The sequence below is a fragment of the Oryctolagus cuniculus genome, chromosome 10 (genome assembly GCF_964237555.1).
Source record: "Oryctolagus cuniculus chromosome 10, mOryCun1.1, whole genome shotgun sequence".
NCBI lineage: Eukaryota > Metazoa > Chordata > Mammalia > Lagomorpha > Leporidae > Oryctolagus > Oryctolagus cuniculus.
Genome location: NC_091441.1, coordinates 31445078 through 31466564, shown reverse-complemented (window position 1 = coordinate 31466564; position 21487 = coordinate 31445078). Strand labels below are relative to the sequence as shown.

General features: G+C 46.4%; 1 protein-coding gene across 5 annotated transcripts in view; it reads right to left on the bottom strand.

The window, feature by feature from the left end:
- Positions 1 to 21487, bottom strand: part of PSTPIP2 (proline-serine-threonine phosphatase interacting protein 2) — a 79381-nt gene that overhangs the window by 8314 nt on the left and 49580 nt on the right. For 4 of the 5 annotated variants that reach the window (XM_017344148.3, XM_017344146.3, XM_017344147.3 and 1 more), the window contains 8 exons: positions 20618 to 20724; positions 16352 to 16414; positions 8899 to 8997; positions 8293 to 8338; positions 7282 to 7361; positions 2718 to 2816; positions 962 to 1058; positions 760 to 838 (listed from right to left, as the gene is read on the bottom strand). In XM_017344148.3, coding sequence (XP_017199637.1) covers positions 760 to 838; positions 962 to 1058; positions 2718 to 2816; positions 7282 to 7361; positions 8293 to 8338; positions 8899 to 8997; positions 16352 to 16414; positions 20618 to 20724 — 670 coding nt within the window. The remainder of the gene's footprint in view (positions 1 to 759; positions 839 to 961; positions 1059 to 2717; positions 2817 to 7281; positions 7362 to 8292; positions 8339 to 8898; positions 8998 to 16351; positions 16415 to 20617; positions 20725 to 21487) is intronic. The other variant, XM_051851260.2, reaches the window with a different exon arrangement.

Below are 21487 nucleotides of genomic sequence, written 5' to 3'. Positions count from 1 at the left end.
GGTTATGATCATGTGATCCCTCCCAAACCTGCCATCTTCACTGAAACTGGACTGAAAATTCAACAGCTTAGGCTTCCAGCTGACTGCATGTGAAAGAGAAATTCTCTCCTCTCCGAGTCCTTTATATGAGGGTAGCAAACTTTTCCTACAATACGCCCAATAGTAAATGACTCAGGCTCTGCTGCCTGCATACTGTCTCTCTCGTGATCGCTCAACTCCCACACGAAAGTTAGCCATACACAAACAGAAGCCACCGAGGTGGCCATGTTCTAATAAAACTTGATTTACAAACACTAAAATCTGAATTTTAGGTCATATCCACATGTCACGAAATAGCATCCTTTTGAGTTTTTTAACCACTTGGAAACATAAATCTTCTTAATTCAAAGACCTACAAAAACAGGTCCATCAGATTTGATCCTAAGGGGACAGCTGGCTGACTCCCACTTTCCACAGGCTGGAAGAAGGGTGCAGGATTCACGAATGAGTGGTGATGATATCCCACCATGCATGAGCCAGTCTTCCTTGAACTATGACTAATAAAATCCATTTCACATTTTTCCTAGAAGTGCCATTCCCAAAAAGCTAGCAATGTCACTCAGCAAAGGCAGTGGTAGAAATGTTCCAATTCTCATGTCTCACACACAAGGAATAAATGCATTTTTATTTATCAACCACCAATTTTAAAATGTCTTATAAAATTAATAGTAAACATGCTTGTGAAAAGTCTCTCATCATGTGAAGGGCAGTCGGTATTACCTTGCTATATTGGGCCCGGTAGCCTTTCCCGGAGCGACTGCATTCTTCGGGGAGTAGAAGTTCTCATACATGATGGGTGCTGGGAGAACCATCAAGAAACAAAACGTTACGAGGCAGGTGTCTTACATCTTCAATGAGCTCGGCCAAGAAATGCTAGCAGAGCTGCTTCGGCACCTCTCCCCCACCCCGCAACCTCATTCACCTGGTGGGGTCTGTCCAGTTTTGCGCTGATTCACAAAGTACTCGATGTCTTTCTCAATGCTGCACATTTCTAAGCTCTTCCGGACTTGTTCATACATCTACCAAAAAGAAGACAGATCAGCAAGCAGAGGCATGTCAATGACAAATGTGGCACGGCTCACTAAGAAAGGTTTGATAGGGGCCGGCACTGTGGCACAGTGGCTTAAAGTCCTGGTCTAAAGCACCGGCATCCCATATGGGCGCTGGTTCTAGTCCCAGCTGCTCCTCTTCCGATCCGGCTCTCTGCTATGGCCTGGGAAAGCAGTGGCAGATGGCACAAAGTCCCTGGGCCCCTGCACCCACATGGGAGACCCAGAGGAAGCTCCTGGCTCCTGGCTTCGGATCAGCACAGCTCCGGCCATTGCGGCCATCTGAGGAGTGAACCAGCAGATGGAAGACCTCTCTCTCTGTCTCTACCTCTCTCTGTAACTCTTTCAAATAAATAAAATAAATCTTTTTTTTTAAAGAAAGGTTTGATAAATGGCTGATTCTCTTCCAAATTTTGTTATTTTGGAAAGAAAAATAAGACGTTCCTAAGTCCCAAGCTCATACAAAGGCTTTTCTTTAACGCCTATATGATGCTAATTTTTTTTAAAGATGATGGGAAATATGTCTCAGTGGCAAGACAAAAACATTGGCTGAGAAATTAGAAAAATATACTGAAGGAACCAAAACATACACACCAAGTCCTGTGACACAAGACCAAGGTCCCCCACAAATGCCAAGACAATCACCTAACTTGAAGCAAGTTTCTTCCATTCACTTCTATGGGCTTGCTGGGTGCTGAACTGTTTGCTAATGTGAATGTCCTGTCTGGGTCTAGGTGGCTGTTCCTTAGCAAAGAAGGCTGATACTTGATTTGGTGTCTCTGCAGTCTGAGGACCTGATTACTGTTGCTATGTACAAGTTAAACCCAGACAACAGCTCTGTGAAAGTTGCTGCAGCAAATTTTGAGCCCTGGAGTGAACCCGAATGACCACAAGCCTGAGTATGGGTCAGTCTGCTGGTAGTTGGTGCTATCTTGGAGTGACCCATTCCAGACTACAGCAGGCTCAGGACTCAGAATCATGCTGTAACACTTCTATCTTCTGTACATTGTCCATACATTGTGTTTGGGTTCCCTCCTCTGCTCTCCATCCCTAACGCTGAATTTCTAAAAAATCATGGTAGTAAAATGGACCAGGATTCAGGCAAGTTACATATTTATCTGGGTATTTAAAAAAAAATTTTTTTTATTTGACAGGAAGAGTTAGTGTGTGTGTGTGTGAGAGAGAGAGAGAGAGACAGAGAGAAAGGTCTTCCTTCCATTGGTTCACACCCCCAAATGGCTGCTACAGCCGGCACTGTGCCGATCCAAAGCCAGGAGCCAGGTGCCTCTTCCTGGTCTCCCACATGGGCGCAAGGGCCCAAGCACCTGGGCCATCCTCCACTGCCCTCCCGGGCCACAGCAGAGAGCTAGACTGGAAGAGGAGCAACCGGGACTAGAACCCAGTTCCCATATGGGATGCCGGCACTGCAGGTGGAGGACTAACCAAGTGAGCCACGGTGCCGGCCCCTATCTGGGTATTCTATCAACTCACTGTGTGGCCATGGACAAGTCACTTTACCTCTCTGGATCTCAAATGGATTGGGGGGGTATGAACTCATAAATCTCTATGTTTTCCCTCTAATGGATCCAACAGGCACAGCCACAGTACTCTGTGGATGCTCCTACTTACATCATCGCTGGTGACACATTGTTTTGACAGCTGATTCACATGTAACCACAGTGCATTCCGGAAAAAATTTATTCGTTCACATTCTTGAGCTTCAAACACCTGCAGAAGAGCAACTATATATACATCTATGTGCAGAAAAAGGAGCCATTCATTGACACTGGCTGTGACTTAAGCAGTGTCATCCCCAGTTATCTGTAAGCTTCTTGTCCAATAGGGTGCCCCCTCCCAGCACCACCGAGGACACTCATGAACTCTGACCAGGAAAAGGAATGCAAATAGATTCTAACATGGTATCAACCCAAACAGGACTGGATAGACTTCTGCAGGTAAGAAGGAACAGTGATCCCAGACACCAGTGTTCTGCCCCGAGTTCCAGCTCACATTTCCAGCTGTCTAATAAACATCTCCATCTGGGTGGCCCCAGAGCCAAAACTCGCCCTCCTGCCCCGTGATGAATGAATTTGTCTGGCAAGGTGGTCATAACTATTGAAACTGCTCAATTAGGATTAGGACACGGAGGCCCTTACACTTCCCTTTGGTCTTAGTACATGTTTAAAGTTTCCCTTAATAAAAAAGTTAAAAGCAACTTCTGAAAAAGTCAAGCCAATCTACAAAATGGATGAAAGTCTATTCAACAGTGGATGCTATATGTTAGCATATTTTTTAAACATTTACTATCACAGCTATTACATTTTAAAACTTTTTATAATATAAATTTTCAAGCATATACAAGAGTAGAGAGAATAATATAATAAATTTATCTGTATCCATCAACAGCTTACCATTTATCAACTCATGACCATTTATCCTACTCCCTGGGGTATTTTGTAGTGAATGCACTATTTCACTTATAAATATTTTAGTATCTCCATACTACTAGTTTCACTACAGAATACTTCACATGGAATCAGAGAGAGACATATAATAAATACCTACATACCAACCACCTAGCTCAAAAACTGCCCAAGTTTGCTTCGCATTCTGTTAAAGCCCCCTGAGCGACTTCACAATCTACATCACCTTCCTCCTTCCCCAGAATAACCATTATCCTAAATATTATCATTCCCATGAAGGCTTTTATTCTAAACATGTATCCACAAAATGCATATGATATTGAGACAGAATTAAAACAGGACTCACAAAATCAAGACATTCCTGACCCAACATGTATCCATTTCCCACCACAGGTCTCTCCACTAAGCTCCAAACCAATGAGAGGCTAGAGTTCACATCCTAACCACAAAAGACCCTCGACCACCTTGTAGAAACTCCCCCAGGCCATGTGCATGCCCATAATAGCTCAAAACAACCAAGGTATAACCTTCCTGGGGATGTGCTAGTGAGCAACAGCACCATTTTGAGTAATCCATGTGCCAAGAAAGGAACTAACCTGTGCACAGTACCAAGCCGAGTGCAGACCAAAGCATTATGTACTAAGGGGGACAAGTACACACAGAGGTGCCAAGTGCCAAGGGGGAACTACACCAAGTGAAAATGCCTGTCCAGTTCCCCTCACTGAGGACCCTCTTCGCATCCCGCTGTTTCCCTTGTGCTCAAGCATAAGCCTGCTGTAACTTCTGTCTGGGTTGCACATTGGCCTCTTGTCAATTTCCATTGCAAAGAAGTCAAAGAACCTCGAGTAGGTATCTACAAAAATGGCCTTGCTCTAAGCTTTTCCATGAGAGTCTGGCATTCACAAAGCAAAGCAGAGAAGAGCGTTTTAGGAAGACAATGACCCATGGATTCAGATAGTAGAGAAAAGTCAAATTAAGAGTAGAACTGCAAAGGCCCCTAGGTGCCAGCCAAGAGATTAGCGGCAGGGGAGCAAACCCCAGAGGAAGCAGTAGGGAGCACGAGGACTTGAGACAGTTTCTTCAAAAAGTGTAGTTGGAAAGAGAATAGAGGGGAGCAGATAGGAAGCAAGAGCTGGGTGGTTTAAAGCGGGGAGACGCACCGATCTGTACAAGATAACAGCAGTTCGCAGTGAAGACAGCTGTGCTCAAGGGCAAGGCCAGCTGGGTAGAATAGGATCCTGATGGGGCTGGGAGTGGTCCCTTTTCTACTCACAGGAGAAAAGGTGGGGGGAGCTGTGAAGCAGTGGTTCCCATACTTGAAGTCCCATCCGAGTGACCGGCAGGACTAACTACCACAGGTACTTCTGGGCCTCCTGCCAGACGTTCTCACTCATTGGGTCTAGGATCTGTCTGAGAGTGCCATCCTCAGAGGACACTGATGCATCCCGGGACCTCCCTTTGAGAACCTCTGGTGAGAGGTATTGACAGAGTGACAGAAACTTGAAGACATTTGTAGGTTATGTCTTTTATTTTCTCTTGGAAATTGTAACATCATGTGCTGCAAATGAAAGGAGATGCTGATAAAATCTTAGGTGTGAAGAGTTAAAAAAAAAAAAAAGAGGTCTGATGTAGTGACACAGCAAATCAAGCCACTGCTTGCAACGCCTGCATCCTATATGAGCACCAGTTTGAGTCATGGCTGCTCTGCTTCTAATCCAGCTCCCTGCTAATGCACCTGGGACAGTAGCAGTAGATGGTCCTAGTATTGGGCCCCTGCCACCCATATAGGAAACTAGGATGAAGTTCCTGGCTCCTGGCTTCAGCCTGTCCCAGTCCTGGCTGTTGCTGGCATTTGGGGAGTGAACCAGCTGATGGAAGACCTCTCTCTCTCCCTCTCTGTCTGTCTTTCAATAAATATCAAAAAAAAAAAAAAAAAGAGCTTCCAAAACCTACTCACCTGTTATATGCACACCCTTTAGAACCTAGAAAGTGCAGGCAAGACTCTCAAAAGGTAATTACTACAGTTAATCAACCACTAACTGATTCACCTGGTTCATTCCTGCGCTGACCAAACACTGGATGAAAGCTTTGAAGAGTACTGGACAGCACAGTCAGGATGGGGAGGAAGCAGAAAGATGAGGTTTACTATGTGAAAGGTATAAACATTGTCAGGATCCAGATGGAGTCGCTAGCGGCAGCACTAACAAACAAACACGGCGCAGGTGGTCGGGGCAGTGGTTAAGATGCCACTTAAGACACCCACATCCTGCATCAGAGTGTCTGGGTTCAAGTCCTAGCTCAGTTCCCTGTTCCAGCTTCCTAATAATGTGAACCCTGAGAGGCAGCAGATGATGGCTCAAGTACCCAGGTCCTGGCTACCCACTGGAAGACCTGGATTGAGCTTCCCATTCCTGGCTTTGGCCTGGCCCAGCCCTGCCCTGGCTGTTGCGGATATTTGAAGAGTGAACCAGCGGATGAGAGATCTCTCCTCTCTCTCTGCCTTTCAAATGAATAAAATAATTTAAGAAAAATAAGTTTATAAAAATAAACTCAGAGCATTATAAAGAAAGGATTCTTATACATTATTGCCTGCGACAACTATGACAGGGGACCCTGACGGAGCTACATACACAGAGCCCAATGCAACCAAAAAGCACTTCTCCAAGGACATCTGCCTAGCAACTCTCTGTTTAACCTTGAACTAACGACCACTGAGTTATGAATCATTGTGGCAAAAGATTATTATTTCAAAATATCTGACATCCTCCTCCTCATGCTTACCTCTAAAAATTTCCACTTTCCTCATTCTCATTAAAAACACCCACAGTTGACTAGGGCGTGCACACTGTACTGCTCTGCCATTCCCAAATAAATACATTCTTCTTTGGAGAGTCGTTCTGATTGTTTTCTGTTATTCAGGTTGATGGATAAGTTATTCCAGTTCCTTCACTTTTTACTTAAATTCCTGACTTCTGAGGCCGACTTTTGGCACGGTGGTTAACATGTCACTTGGGACACCCACATCTCTCATTGGAGTGTCTGGGTTCAAGTCCTGCACCCACTTCTGATTTCCCCATCCTGCTAATGCATACCCTGAAAGGCAGCAGGTGATGGCACAGGCACTTCACCCTTGTGGGAGACCCAGATGAGTTCCAGCCTCCTGGCTTTAGCGTGGCCCAGCTCTAACAGCTGTGGGCATCTGGGGAGTGAATCTGGAAGGAAGATCTCTCTCTGTCTCTGCTTCTGTCTCCTTCTCTCCCTTTCAAAGCAAATGAAATAATATTTTAAATTCTTGATTTCTAATTTGCCCCCATTCTATGAGAATTGAGGTGCAATAAAAGTGAATGAGAGCATTTCTACAACACTACACTCTCGGGTCTGGCACTGTGGCATAGCAGGTAAAGCCATTGCCTGCGGTGCTGGCATCCCAGAGGCCACCGGTTTTCAGTCCCAGCTGCTCCACTTCCAATCCAGCTCTCTGCCATGGCCTGGGAAATCAGTGGAGGATGGTCCAGGTCCTTGGGCCCCTGCACCTGTGTGGGGGACCTGGAGGAAGCTCCTGGCTCCTGGCTTCAGATCGGCCCAGCTCTGGCCATTACAGCCATCTGGGGAGTGAACCAGCGGATGGAAGACTTTCTCTCTCTCTCTCTCTCTCTCTCTCTCTCTGCCTTTGCCTCTCTGAAACTCTGCATTTCAAATAAAAATAAATAAATCAAATTTTAAAAAAGACTACACTCTCCAGGCCCCAGGCAGCTTCCGCTCTCCTGTACCTCGCAGGCCTTGATGTGCTCGCTCTGCCACTCCTCTCGGACCTTATCCAGCGTGTTGATGTGCAGCATGTATGCTTTGTCTGCAGTGGGAGAGAGGGGCATAGGTTCAGAAACCAGTAGGAGGGGAACTCGCGGATGCACCCCACCCCACCCCACCCCACTCCACCCCACGCTCATCTCTCATCTCCAGTGAAATGCGTCAGAGCTGTGGTGAGCTCACAAGGCCACAAGAGGTCTGAACACTGGAAGGACATAACTGCATCTCACCACATAATATCTTTACGAAATAAGCAAATGTGGGTAACACTTTCACTTAAACATTGAACCAAGCCTTGAGCAAGAAATGGCTCAAGGAAGAAGTGAAAGCAGAGGAAGTTCTTTGCCAAATTCCACCTCAGTAGCTCCCAGCATTTTCCATTTTCAAGAAAAGTCTCCAGCAAAGGATGCAGGAAAGAGATTCGCCTGGGGACGCCAAGTTACATTAGTATTGGATTTAGAGACTCCTCAAGGGAGCAAGGTGGCCAGAGGCTTGTTTGCTGGAGGCTATTCTGGGAATCAGTAGCCTTTGCAAACACCTGGCTTGGGGCTTAGATTTCAGTGACCGAAAGGCCTTCAACTTGGCTGCTGCCTTCACAGCAGATAAAGGCTAACAGAGCCAAAAGGGGCTTTGATGCAGACGCCCCTGTCAGTCAGAGGGAGCCGCTGAGTACAGAGCCCCTACCACACGACTCCCCCACCACCATTCACTTTCAGGTAAGGCAGCAAGACCCGAGCAGGAAGCCGCTCCAGACTGCGCCTCCTCATCTGCTTCCTCCTGTTTCCAGGATTCTGAGATGCCTCCCTCCACTCCTCCATTCCTTCCTTCCTGCCTTCCCATACCTTGTTAACCCCACCGTTTATCCCTGTATTCTGTATTGTAAGGTATATAAAACTGCCTTTCTCAGAGACACATTTAGGATAATGTAAATCCCACCACCCACCCACCCCCATGGGTGGGAGCAGCCCCCTCACCTGAGTCTTCCACTGCCGTCTTTGAAGTTGCCAGTTTCACAAAAAGCTGTGAGGACAAAAAAAAAAAAAAAAAAAAAAAAGACACTGGGAATGTTAAGCCAGAGATCAGTAGACAAAACCAATGTAAGTACAATGACTGTGGAGAAACAAGGTCTAGTCCAAGTCCTACCTACATTTCCCCTGGGAGCAAACCATTCAGCTTGGCCTCAAATCTCACCACCATTGGGAAATATCCATAAAGTACTTCTCCCTAGGTTTTCCTAAAGAGCTACCCTTGCCCTCTGGGGTATATGCAGGTTTTACAAATTAAATGAGCCATCTGCCCAAGCAAGAGACAACAAAGAGTATTGGAGCTGAGTCTTAAAGGAAGATGAAAAATATCATAACCTCCTCCCACCTCCACCACCATGGCCATGCCTCCCCGGCTCTTCCCCAAACCCCAGACATATGATAAGTGTGTTTCTGGTTCAGGGGACCCTCCCAGCCTGAGGGAAGATACTGCCAGGGCCTCCGAGGGCAGGTCCACTTTCTATTAAGACTCCTGGTTGGCTTTAGCCTGACACATGTGAACCTCTGCGTTGTCGGGTTGGCAGCCCTGCTCCGTACCTTTTCTTGTTGCTTTGGGTTTACCAGGTTGGCACTCCGGTGGACAGCCTGCTCCGCCTCATCCTTGTCACGGCACTTCTGCTCGTAATTCCTCTTTGCCTTTTGTGATGAACAGAGGACAGAAACAGGTGAGCACTGCCTAAAAGACAGCCACCCTAGCCTATCACACCCAACACCGAGATCGCCACCAGCCCCAGGCTCTCAGAGCACACCTGCTCTTTCTTACCCGAAATCTCTCCTAGCCCTGTCCCAAATGTAACAGCATGTAACAGCATGTAACATGTAACAGCATGTAACAGCAACCTACGCAGGGAAGTAATAACTCCTGTTTGACAACGCAAAGAAGTTGAGCTTTAAGAAAAAAAAAATGATTGAAGAGTGGGTGTTTGACTCAGTAGTCAAGATGCCACGTGAGACACCTGCATCTCAAATCAGAGTGCCTGAGTTCAAGTCCCAGCTCTGCTCCTACTTCCAGTTTCCTGCTGATGTGCACCCTGGGAGGCAGCAGATGACGGCTCAAGTACTTCGGTCCCTGCCGCTCGCTTGGGACACCTGGATGGAGTTCCTGGCCCCCAGCTTTGGCCTGGCCTAATCCCGAATGCTGCAGGCTTTTAGAGAGTAAGCCAGCAGATAGGCACTGTCTTTCAAATAAATATTTTAAAAATTGACACAATAAAACATGGAATTTGAAATAGGCAAAATCTAAATATTTATATAACTCTAAAATGTGTGATCCAACATTTGTGTAACATTCATAATCCTCAGAATTTATGTGCAATAAATTGGTACCTATTCATTCCAATTCTAATTATGCCTCAATATTATAATGTGCCCCACAGGGCACTAATGGCCTCATTTTTTTTGCTTAAATATAGCCATGTTCCTTTTGACTTGAAGAATTCTGTATTACACGATTTAACAGCCATGGTCTGCCCCATGCCACTGTCACTATGGAGACAGTTGACAACCCATAATCATCAGTAGGTCAGGAAATAATTTTCTGTTTCAACAATTGAAGCAAAAACTTAACGTGATCAAACATAGCTAGCTGTGAACTGGTTAAAATGATTTTTTTTTAAAAAAACTGTTTGACCAAGAATGAAGATGCCGCCGCCACCCCAAGTCCTTGTTCAGCTGTCTTTTTTGAGGCCACCTGTGAACCAGAGATCAAATGCTGGACCTTGGCATAGGTTGGAATCCCAGTCCCACCATAGTCTACATGTTCTCCCACAAATTGCTTAGCCTCTCTACGCCTTGGTTTCCTCATGTGTAAAGCAGGGATTTTACATATAAATACATACAAATATATATTTATTATCACATATGAATGAGAAATGTAGAAGCAAATTGTATTTCTATAGTTATTAAAATCTGTAAGTAAAATTATGTTTATAAATGAAATTCAAACCCACGAAACCAGTAAATTTAAATTAATAATAATAAAGGGGTGAAAGCCTTATTATTTAAAAAGATTTTATTTATTTGAGATGTAGAGTTACAGACAGAGAGGAAGAGACAGAGAAAGGTACAAAGGTGGTTTGGGCTCATCAAATATTTCTGTTTCCTACCTTTTTCAGATCTCCTACAATTTGGTTAGAGCTAGCATTTCAGTAAACAAGCTTACAAATTCTCTATGTAATACATCCACAGAAGCATAAGTTTGCAATTTTTCATAATTGCAAGAAAATAAAATATTTATGCAACAAGAGTCACGTAACAATTCTTTTTAAACAATACAGTATTGGGGACATTTCTCTGTATCAAGTGGGTCAACTTTTTTTTTGACAGGCAGAGTGGACAGTGAGAGAGAGACAGAGAGAAAAGTCTTCCTTTTCTGTTGGTTCACCCCTCAGTGGCCGCTGCAGCCGGCGTGCTGCGGCCGGTGTGCTGTGGCCAGCACACCACGCTGATCCGAAGCCTGGAGCCAGGTGCTTCTCTGGTCTCCCATGTGGGTGCAGGGCCCAAGGACCTGGACCATCCTCCACTGCCTTCCTGGGCCACAGCAGAGAGCTGGACTGGAAGAGGAGCAACCGGGACAGAATCTGGCGCCCTGACCGGAACTAGAACCCAGGGTGCCAGCGCCGCAAGCGGAGGATTAGCCTAGTGAGCCATGGCACCACCCATTCGGTTCAACATTTTTAAGAGATGAAGGCCGGCGCCGCGGCTCACTAGGCTAATCCTCTGCCTTGCGGCGCCGGCACACCGGGTTCTAGTCCCGGTCGGGGCTCCGGATTCTGTCCCGGATGCTCCTCTTCCAGGCCAGCTCTCTGCTGTGGCCAGGGAGTGCAGTGGAGGATGGCCCAAGCGCTTGGGCCCTGCACCCCATGGGAGACCAGGAGAAGCACCTGGCTCCTGCCATCGGATCAGCGCGGTGCGCCGGCTGCAGCACGCGGGCTGCGGTGGCCATTGGAGGGTGAACCAACGGCAAAGGAAGACCTTACTCTCTTTCTCTCTCACTGTCCACTCTGCCTGTCAAAAAAATACACATATGCAAAAAAAAGAGAGAGATGAAAAGATACAGGTGCCGGCGCTGTGGCATAGTGGGTAAAGCCTCCACCTGCAGTGCCAGTATCCTATATGGGCACCAGTTCAAGTCCCGGATGCTCCACTTCCTATCCAGCTCTCTGCTATGGCCTGGGATAGCAGTAGAAGATGGCCCAAGTCCTTGGGTCCCTGCACCCACATGGGAGACCCGAAGGAAGCTGCTGGCTCCTGGCTTCAGATCGGTACAGCTCCAGCCATTGTGGCCATCTGGGGAGTGAATCAGCAGATGGAAGACACCTCTCTCTCTCTCTTTCTGCCTCTGCCTCTCTGTAACTCTGCCTTTCAAATAAGTAAATAAATCTGAACTTCTCCAGCCCCAGGCTGTAAGGAGGCACCCAACTCCCCTGCCTCAATACCATCAGAGTAGGACAAATAGGGACTCTGGACTTTCATTGTCGTCAGAAGTTAACACAGCTCCCACTGTCAGTGCCAGTGGGAATCATGTGGGACCCTGGACTCCCACCCAACCTGGCAGTAATGAGGTGACCCTGCCTGTGAGGCAGTCCCCCATATCCCCTGCTGGAGTGGTGTTAAAAGAACCCAGCTTGGGGGTAGAGCCGTGGTGAAGCTGGTAAAGCTGCTGCCTGCAGTGCTGGCATCCCATGTGGGCACCCGTTAGAGTCCTGGCTTCTCCACTTCCAATCCAGCTCTCTGCTGAGGCCTGGGATAGCAGAAGATGGCCCAAGCCTTTGGGCCCCTGCACCCACGGAGGAGACCTGGCTCCTGGCTTTGGATCGGCACAGCTCCAGCCGTTGCGGCCATCTGGGAGTGAACAAGTGGACAGAAGACCTCGCCTCCTCTCTCTCATTTTCTTTCTCTCTCTCCCTCTGCCTCGCTAACTCTGCCTTTCAAATAAAATAAATAAATGTTTAAAAAAAAAAAAAAAAGAAAACCCAACTCAAACAGAATACTTAAATACGATCCAGAGTCTTGCAACCTAGTACCCAAAATGTCCAAAACAATTACTCAACATGCCAAGAACCAGAAAGATATCAAACTGAATGAGAAAAAAAAAGATGCCAACACCAAGATGATAGATATATTAAAATTATCTGACAAAGATTTTATTTTTTTAATTAGTTAATGAATTGAAAGGCTGAGATGGGGTGGGGGATTATCCATCTGTTGGTTCACTACCCAAATACCCAGAACAACTGGAGATGGGCAAGGCCAAAAGCAGTGAGACTGGGTCTCACTCTGGGTCTTCCAAATGAGTGGCAAGGACCCCAGTACTTGAGCACCTGCTGCCTGCCTGGGTTTGTGTTAACAGGAAGTTGGATCAGAAGTGGAACTGGGACTCAAACCCAGAAACTCTGATTTGGGATACAGGTGTTCTAAGTAGCTTCTTAACCACTGCACCAAATTCCCAATCCCTGACAAAAGTTTCAAAGCAGCCATTATAAAGACATTAAGCAAGCAACTACAAAAACACTTGAAAAACAAATGAAAACAATAATAGAATTGGCAAAGATATGGAAAAGCTCAGCCATATATATATATATATACACCAAATGAAAATTTTAGAACTGAAAAATACAATAGCTAAAAAACTCAAATGAATGGGCTTAACAAAAGAATAGTTGAGATGTAAAAATGAGTGCACTGGAAGATAAATAATAGAAATTACCTAATATGAAACAGCAAAGAGGAAAAATAGGCTAAAGAATGAACAGAGCCTCAGAGACCTTTGGCCTACACACACAGATCTCACATTCATGGCCTGGGAATCTTAGGAGAGGAGAAGGAAGATGTGCTGAAAAAGCACTTGAAGAAATAATGGCTGAAAAGTCTCCAAGCTTGGAAGAAACGTAAAGTTAGAGTCAAGAGACTGATTAAACTCCAAACAAGATAAAACTATTAGGAAATTCATGCCAAGACGTCACTGAACTTCTGAAAACGGAGAGCAAAGAAAATACCTTTTTTTCTCTCTCTCTCTTTTTTTTTTTTAAGATTTATTTATTTGTTTGAAAGGCAGAGTTATAGAGAGGCAGAGAGAGAGAGAAAGAGAGGTCTTCCATCAGCTGGTTCACTCCCCAAAGGGCCACAATGGCCAGAGCTGGGTCAATCTGAAGCCAGGAGCCAGGTGCTTCTTCCGGGTCTCCCACATTGGTGCAGGGGCCCAAGGACTTGGGCCATCCTCTACTGCTTTCCCAGGCCATAACAGAGAGCTGGAATGGAAGTGGAGCAGCCAGGACTTCAACCAGCACCCATATGGGATGCTGGTACTGCAGGCGGCAGGTTTACAAGCTATGCCACAGCGCCGGCTCTGAAAATATCTTAAAATACAGAGAAATAGCATCTTACCTAAAAGGGAAACCAATTTGAATGACCATATGCATTTTGTCAGAAACCATGGAGATGTGGCCAGCGCCCCGGCTCACTAGGCTAATCCTCCACCTTGTGGCGCCAGCACACTGGGTTCTAGTCCCGGTCGGGGCGCCGGATTCTGTCCCAGTTGCCCCTCTTCCAGGCCAGCTCTCTGCTGTGGCCTGGGAGTACAGTGGAGGATGGCCCAAGTGCTTGGGTCCTGCACCCCATGGGAGACCAGGAGAAGCACCTGGCTCCGGCTTTCGGATCAGCGCCGTGCACTGGCCACAGCGCACCAGCCATGGCGGCCATTTGAGGGTGAACCAACGGCAAAAGGAAGACCTTTCTCTCTGTCTCTCTTTCTCTCACTGTCCACTCTGCCTATCAAAAAAAAAAAAAAAAAAAAAAAAAAAAGAAAAAAAAAAAAAAGAAAGAAAGAAAATAAAAGAAAAGAAACGAAACAAAACGAAACGAAACCATGGAGATGGAGTGAGCATTTAGCCCAGCAGTTAACATGCCTGTGTCTCACATCAGTCAGATTACCTGGATTCTAGCCCAGGCTCTGTTCTTGACTACAGCTACCTACTAATGCAAACTCTAGGAGGCACCAATAATGAATAACTCAAGCAGTTGAGGTCCTGCTACCCATGTGGGAGACCCAGATTGCATCTCCAGCTCCCAGCATCTGCCTGGCCTAATTGCAGGCATTTGGGAAGTGAACCAGAAAATGAAAGTGCTCGCTTGCTCTCTTTCTCTCCACACTCCACCTCCTCAAATAAAATTATTTAAAAAAATTTTTTTAAGAAACCATGGAGGGGTCGGCGCCGTGGCTCACTTGGTTAATCCTGCCTGCCCGCCCCATATGGGTGCTGGGTTCTAGTCCCAGTTGCTCCTCTTCCAGTCCAGCTCTCTGCTGTGGCCCGGGAGGGCAGTGGAGGATGGCCCAAGTGCTTGGGCCCCTGCACCCGCATGGGAGACCAGGAGAAAGTACCTGGCTCCTGGCTTAGGATCGACGTAGTTCCAGCCATAGTGGCCATTTGGGGGGTGAACCAACAGAGAGAAAGAGGGTCTCTCTCTCTCACTGTCTAACTCTATCTGTCAAATAAATTAAAAAAGAGAGAGAAAGAAACCATGGAGACCATGAGGAAGCAGCAGGTGCTGAAGAAAAGAACTGTCAACACACAATCCTGTATCTACTGAAAACATCCCTTAAGAATGCAACTGAAGCTGAAAGTAGGTGGTACCTGGAACTTGGAGATCACCACCAATGAGTTATTGTTCAATGGGTATAAGAGTTTCTGGTCAATGAGTCTTCAGTTTTGTAAAATGAAAGTAGATATGGAGAAAGATGTGGTGATGGTTACAAAACATTATGAATGGGGGCCGGCACTGTGGTGTAGCAGTTAAAGGCACCACCTGCAGAGCCTGCATCCCATACAGACACTAGTTCTAATCCCAGCTGCTCCACTTCCAATCCAGCTCTCTGCTATAGCCTGGGAAAGCAGTGGAAGATGGCCCAAGTCCTTGGACCCCTGCATCCACATGGGAGATCAGGAGGAAGCTCCTGTCTCCTGGCTATGGATAAGCCCAGCTCCAGCTGTTGTGACCATCTGGGGAGTGAACCAGTAGATGGAAGACCTCTCTCTTTCTCTCTCTGCCTCTGCCTATTTGTTACTCTGCCTTTCAAATAAATAAATAAATAAATCTTTTTTTAAAAAATTATGAATGTAATTAATACCACTGAACTGAACACTTAAAAATGGATAAGATGGCAAATACATGTATATATGAGGTCTTCAAAAGGCTTCCGGAAAATAAGTAGTAGGACTTCGGGGACTTCAAAAATTTTTTGCATCAAAATAAACTTGTTTTTTAATTCCATTTTCTATGAACCTTTGGAAGTGCCCTTGCATAAGTGCTTTTGTGTCTTGGCCTAAAATATTTAAATTAATTTGCTATAATTTTCTAGGTTACCAGAAAGATGAAATCTTTGTTTTCAAGTATCTAGTTTCATCTCCAATCTTTCGAAGGCCTTAAAAAAAGGAATATCAGGCCGGTGCCGTGGCTCACTAGGCTAATCCTCTGCCTTGCGGCGCCGGCACACCAGGTTCTAGTCCCGGTCGGGGCACTGGATTCTGTCCCAGTTGCCCCTCTTCCAGGCCAGCTCTCTGCTGTGGCCCGGGAGTGCAGTGGAGGATGGCCCAAGTGCTTGGGCCCTGCACCTCATGGGAGACCAGGATAAGTACCTGGCTCCTGCCATCGGATCAGCGCGGTGCGCCAGCTGCAGCGCACTGGCCGCAGTGCACCAGCCGCGGTGGCCATTGGAGGGTGAACCAACTGCAAAAGGAAGACCTTTCTCTCTGTCTCTCTCTCTCACTGTCCACTCTGCCTATCAAAAAAAAAAAAAAATTAAAAAAAAAAAAAAACAAGGAACACCAAACCATTAAGGCTTGTTTTCCCTAAAACATTGCATTAATATATAATAAAATTGTTGAAAAGTACTTGAGGGGGAATAAGCTCATACACAACACAAGATTTCAGAAAATGTCACTATTACAAAAAAAATATGAAGAAGAAACCATAGCAATAATGTGTGACTCACATCCATGGTTTTCTTGAATTGTAAGCTCTTTTGTTTATGGACAGCATCCATTATAACCTCGGTCTGTGAAAAGAATACAAGCTCTATTAGTGAAAAATAGAAATTATCATCAATACTGGCTTATCTTGAGGACTACAATTCAACATGGTTATCTGTGTAGTCTTTACACTATTCAGGAAGCAGATATGTTATTTATACCCCTATTTCACAAATAAGGAAATTGCAGAACAAAGAGACTGAACAATTTGCCCAAGGTCTTGTGGAGGATGAGTGATGGTGCCTATCTTTGAACTTGAGCAGACTGTGTGGTCAGACACCATGGAAACTCACTGATCACGTCAATAAACCTGCAATCAAGGAACTCTGGTTTAAAAAACAGAATTTCAACATTTGTTCAAAAATTCCATTTATATTTTCAAAGAGCTCTTTGTTCTGTAAGCTTATGTCTGCGGTAGTTAAAATAGGGATTTTTGCCATTCACTTGAGTGGTCCATCAATGATAAACCCTCAACCAGCCAGGTGCCTGGGTGGTGGGAAGGGCAGACACATTTCTAGGACAGCTAAGAGAGGCTGCTCTGCCCCCCTTACCTTATCCAGGCAAGATGAATGCCCCTGTTGGGTTTCCTTGGGAGCAATTCCTTTGCTGTGACTCCGATGTGAATATTTTTATTAGTCACATGGTTCTAATAGTAAAAATGTACCTCTCAGACATAATCACAGTGGCTTGCATTTACCAAGCATTTGTGTGCTAAACAGTTCTCACATATCCCAAAAACTGTTTGAGTAATATCATCTCCATTTTCCGAAGTTAACTCACCCAAAGTAACAGGCTTGGGAAGTAATTTGAAATTTGAACCCAGGAGGCTTACTCCGGTGCCTTTGTTCCTAACCACAGCTCTACACTACCACCAGCCTTATGATAGCTCCGTAAAACCAGTGTGAAAGACGGAGAGATACAACAGTTCAAAATGAGACCTGGCATTGGCTTTGTGCAAAAGTGCTCTAATTATGCTGACAATGAAATTCTGGATACACAAAAATTGGAGCTTTTGCTACCAAGTGTGGTTGGACGGATTTTTCAAGTCATCTTCTAGTCCAGGTGAAAGTGAGGTACCAGGAGCTGCTCATTTACTTGCTAATGGTGAGGGCAGGGTAGACACAGGACAGACAGAGCTCCAGATGAGCCCCATGCAGAAAGATGCGGGGCAGCCCTTGCCATCAGAGGCAAGAAGCTGTGGCTCACAGGAGCGACTGGCTCCCTCAGCCAGGAGGAAGAGCTGGGTTTATTTCTTTAACAGTGGCTCCTGATTTTCCCAGAGTAGCTCAGTTAGCAATGTTGGTCTATTCCATGGTCCTTCCTAGTCCAAACACACTCACTGCCACTCTTCCAGTTGGGAACAGCTAGGGTTTTCTATTTCGTGACCCTTCCTTATCTCTAAATTCTACATAACACCTGCCACAAGCACCTGTCAGGTGGCAGCCAAATTCTACCACTAGCCAAACCCTTTTACTTCCTGTCCTTCCTCCCCCTGCCTTCAGGGATCCCTGGCATTTGAAGTTGGCAGGAATCTAGAAGGCAAAATTTTAAACTTCTTCAAAACTGAGAAGTGGGCCTCCTGGGACCCATGAGGTGACATGCTTTGCTCAAGGCCACTCAGGCTTCAGATGCCAGGCCCAGCTCTGCCTGCTACACCACCTTGATTTAAGTCTCCTCGGGTCCATGTTGACTTACACGGTGACCTACTCATGGCACTCAGCGAATCAAAGCCTCTCTTCCAGGTCCCCTTGGAGAAGTTGTTCTTACAGGACTCTGAGACTTTCTATTCAGACGAAATCAGGGGGAATTTGATAGCATGAAGGGAGTGTGAAAACACAATGATCCCTGCTATAGGGCGGAGGGATACAAGGGGGGGGGGGGGAGAAAGGAAAGATTTGCAAATGGCCCAAAGGACCCTGAGGTCAGTTATAGAAATGGCTGCTTTGTGGTCCACTTTTCTGTCTACCCACACTCAAACTGTTCTGAAAACTGGAAGCGTCTCTCTCCGTAATCCTGGAGGTGGCCAGCAGCAGCGAATAAGGTGACTAATGAGTTCTTTGCCATGCAAGGGCATTTCTGGGCTGGGGAAGGAATCTCCCAGTCTCCCATGTCAGGGCTCCTGAGACAGGCCCTGTAGGCCTGACAACCTCACCACTGTCCAGCTCCTACACAGCCTTTCACTCTGCTGGTCTTAGCTTCCATGTCACTTCCTGCAGGAAGCCTTCCCCAGTCTCACAGATGAGGTTGTGGGTCCCCACTGCATGTTCACTGTCTCAGGTCCTAGGGAGACGTGTGTGACCCAAAGCCTTTACGAAGCACAGATAGCATGGATGTTACAGCCCTAGACTCTTCCTTCCCCTATCATCTGAGGCGCGTCATGCTTGGTCACCATGACTGTGTCACATCAGTCCACCCAGCCACTCTATATACTTAGTGAGAAAGGGTGACCCTGTGCACTTTGAAACATGTCCATCTCAGGAAATATTAGTTGTATGAGTGAACACACCACATACTTCTGACCGGCTCTTCCACCTGCACTGCCCCCGTTCCAGCTACTAAAAGAAGACAGCCAATGGCCTTCCTTGATAAGTGGAAATGGCTTCATTTCCAAAAAGCGAAAAACCGAAACATGTATGGCATGGCCAGTACAAAATGAGAAGTTGGCACTAACACATTTTCTATCTAGGAGAGAGATTTTTCTCAAGTATCCAAATACGGAAGTGGCGAAATCCGAGTCCATTGTGACACAAAAAATTACAAATGTGTTAAGAAACCATGGACTTCCCAAAGAAGGCGCAGAAGATATCTTCCTGCAGGGAGGGCACACAGAAGACAGGGAACTTGGATGAGAGCTTCAGGCTGGACCTAGGTACTCTACCCGCTCAACAGAATTCAGGGGGTGTTCTTCCAACTGCAAGAATTGGTCTGTGTGACTTATTATGCAGAAGTTCCAAAGGCCTTGCAAAGTGAACAAACTCGCCCTCAAAAGGGCCAGGGCACTCAGAGACAGGAGGAAAGGGCTCCTCTCCTCTTGGTGACAATGCCTCCGGCTGTCCGAGGCATTCTGCTTCGTGAGTGAGGCTGTGAGATGGGCAGAGAGAGTCGTATGCTAAGAGCAGCTCAGGAACCAACAGGAGAGGTAAAGCAGGAGGCTTTAAGATGCCACATCTGCTCCAGGTGCCAGTGGCCTCCAAGACACTAGCTGGACCCAGACTCCAACTTTGAACCAAAAGCCAAGTTGCTGAGACTGAAGCAAGGGTGGATCAGCACTAACCTGGTCGCTCATTGGGTACACACTGCAGACACAACCCTGGAGATAGATGGGGAAGGGTCAGGACGAACAAGGGAAGGGTTTCCAAGGGGCCGCCAGGAAGGGTGCAAGAGGCCTGGGCACACAGAGGCGTCCCAGGAGATGGGAGTGCAAATCTTCACATGTCACATTAGATGTCTGGCCTCCGTGAGGCCAGAGTTCCGGCTTGCAAATGAAATATACAAAGAAATCCTGTAAGGGCCCTACTGAGCTGTAGGATCAACCTGAACATCTAAGTCTTCAGGAATGAAGAGAAAGGAGTCTGAATAGTGGCTGGTCCAGCCTAAGAAACACTTAAATATAAACCTTAGAGCTTCCCCAATACTTGCCAGTTTTATTAACACTTGAGAACATACTCCTCGCTATCTCTCTCCTTCCACGTAGTTGGTTGGAACGAATCCCATCAATGAAAGAGTCTACATACACATGGCTGTTTTGAAGACAAAAAGGACTTGGATTTCCCAACGCCTCAGTGTCGCTATTTGTGAAAGAAGGTGGTCTGACTACATTTTGATCTTCAGGAGATTGAGTCTCCCCCAGGTCCTCAGCCCTCCCTTACTGCCCTGCTCAGGAGGAGGAGTGTGGCCTGGGAGCCTGCCAGCTGGGCCCTGCTGGACCGCACTAAAGTGGTCCCCTTCCCAGTTGTAATTTGAAATGTGGTAGTAGATTGGAAAAGAAGAGGAATGCAAGCTGGACCCTTGAACCCTCAAAAATTTTCAAAGGACGCCTGGCTGCAGGTGCAGAAATGGTGCAGAGCATAACGGCCTGGACTGAGTCCCCACAGGATGGCTCAACTTCTCAGGTTAGACAAGGGCGTGGCTGCACCAGGTGGAACCCTGCCAGGGAGCTGAATGAGCAGCCAAGCCCGGGGTTTTCTGCGGGAGCAAAGGTGAGGTCTTCACACACAGGCAAACCCAACCTTTTTCCGTTGTAGCTTTTGCTTTTCCCTAAATTCTTCCATCTTCCTGGCCTCTTCTCTTAGAGTCTGTGCAAGCTGAATGTGACATTGTGCCACGTTGTCTACTTCTGCAAAAAGAATTTAAAATAATCAGGGTCTACAGATGTCGTGATTCACAAATACAAAGCCATAGAAAAAAATACATACAGCTGTCTCTCTGTGTCCACAGGAGATGGGTTCCAGGACCCACTACAGATACCAAACTCCATGCACATTCAAGTCCCTTATACAAAATAGCATACTATTTGCAAAGAACCTAAGCAGTACTCCCATGTGCTTTATATCATCTCTCAATTACTTTTTTTAAAGATTTGATTATTTGAGAGGCATAATTATAGACTGAGGGAGAGACAGAGAGAAAGGTCTTCCATCCACTTGTTCACTCCCCAAATGGCCACAACAGCCAGAGCTGGGCAGATCTGAAGCCAGGAGCCAGAAGATTCTCCAGGGTTTCCCACATGAGGGCAGGGGCCCAAGCACTTGGGCCATCCCCCACTGCTTTCCCAGGCCATAGCAGAGAGCTGGATTGGAAGAGGAGAGGCCAGACTAAAGTCAGCACCCATATGAGATGCCAGTGCTGTAGGCAGAGGCTTAACCTACTATGCCACCGGACTGGATCTTTCAATTACTTTTTAAAACCAATATATTGCAAATACTATGTAAATAATTGTGTCATTTAGGGAATGAAAACAAGAAAAAAAGTCTGTATACAAGGGGCCAGTATTGTGGCATAATGGATAAAGCTGCCACTTGCAGTACAAGCATCCCATACAGGCCAGTTTGAGTACCAGCTGCTCCAGTTCCTAGCCAGATCCCTCTACTAATGGGCTA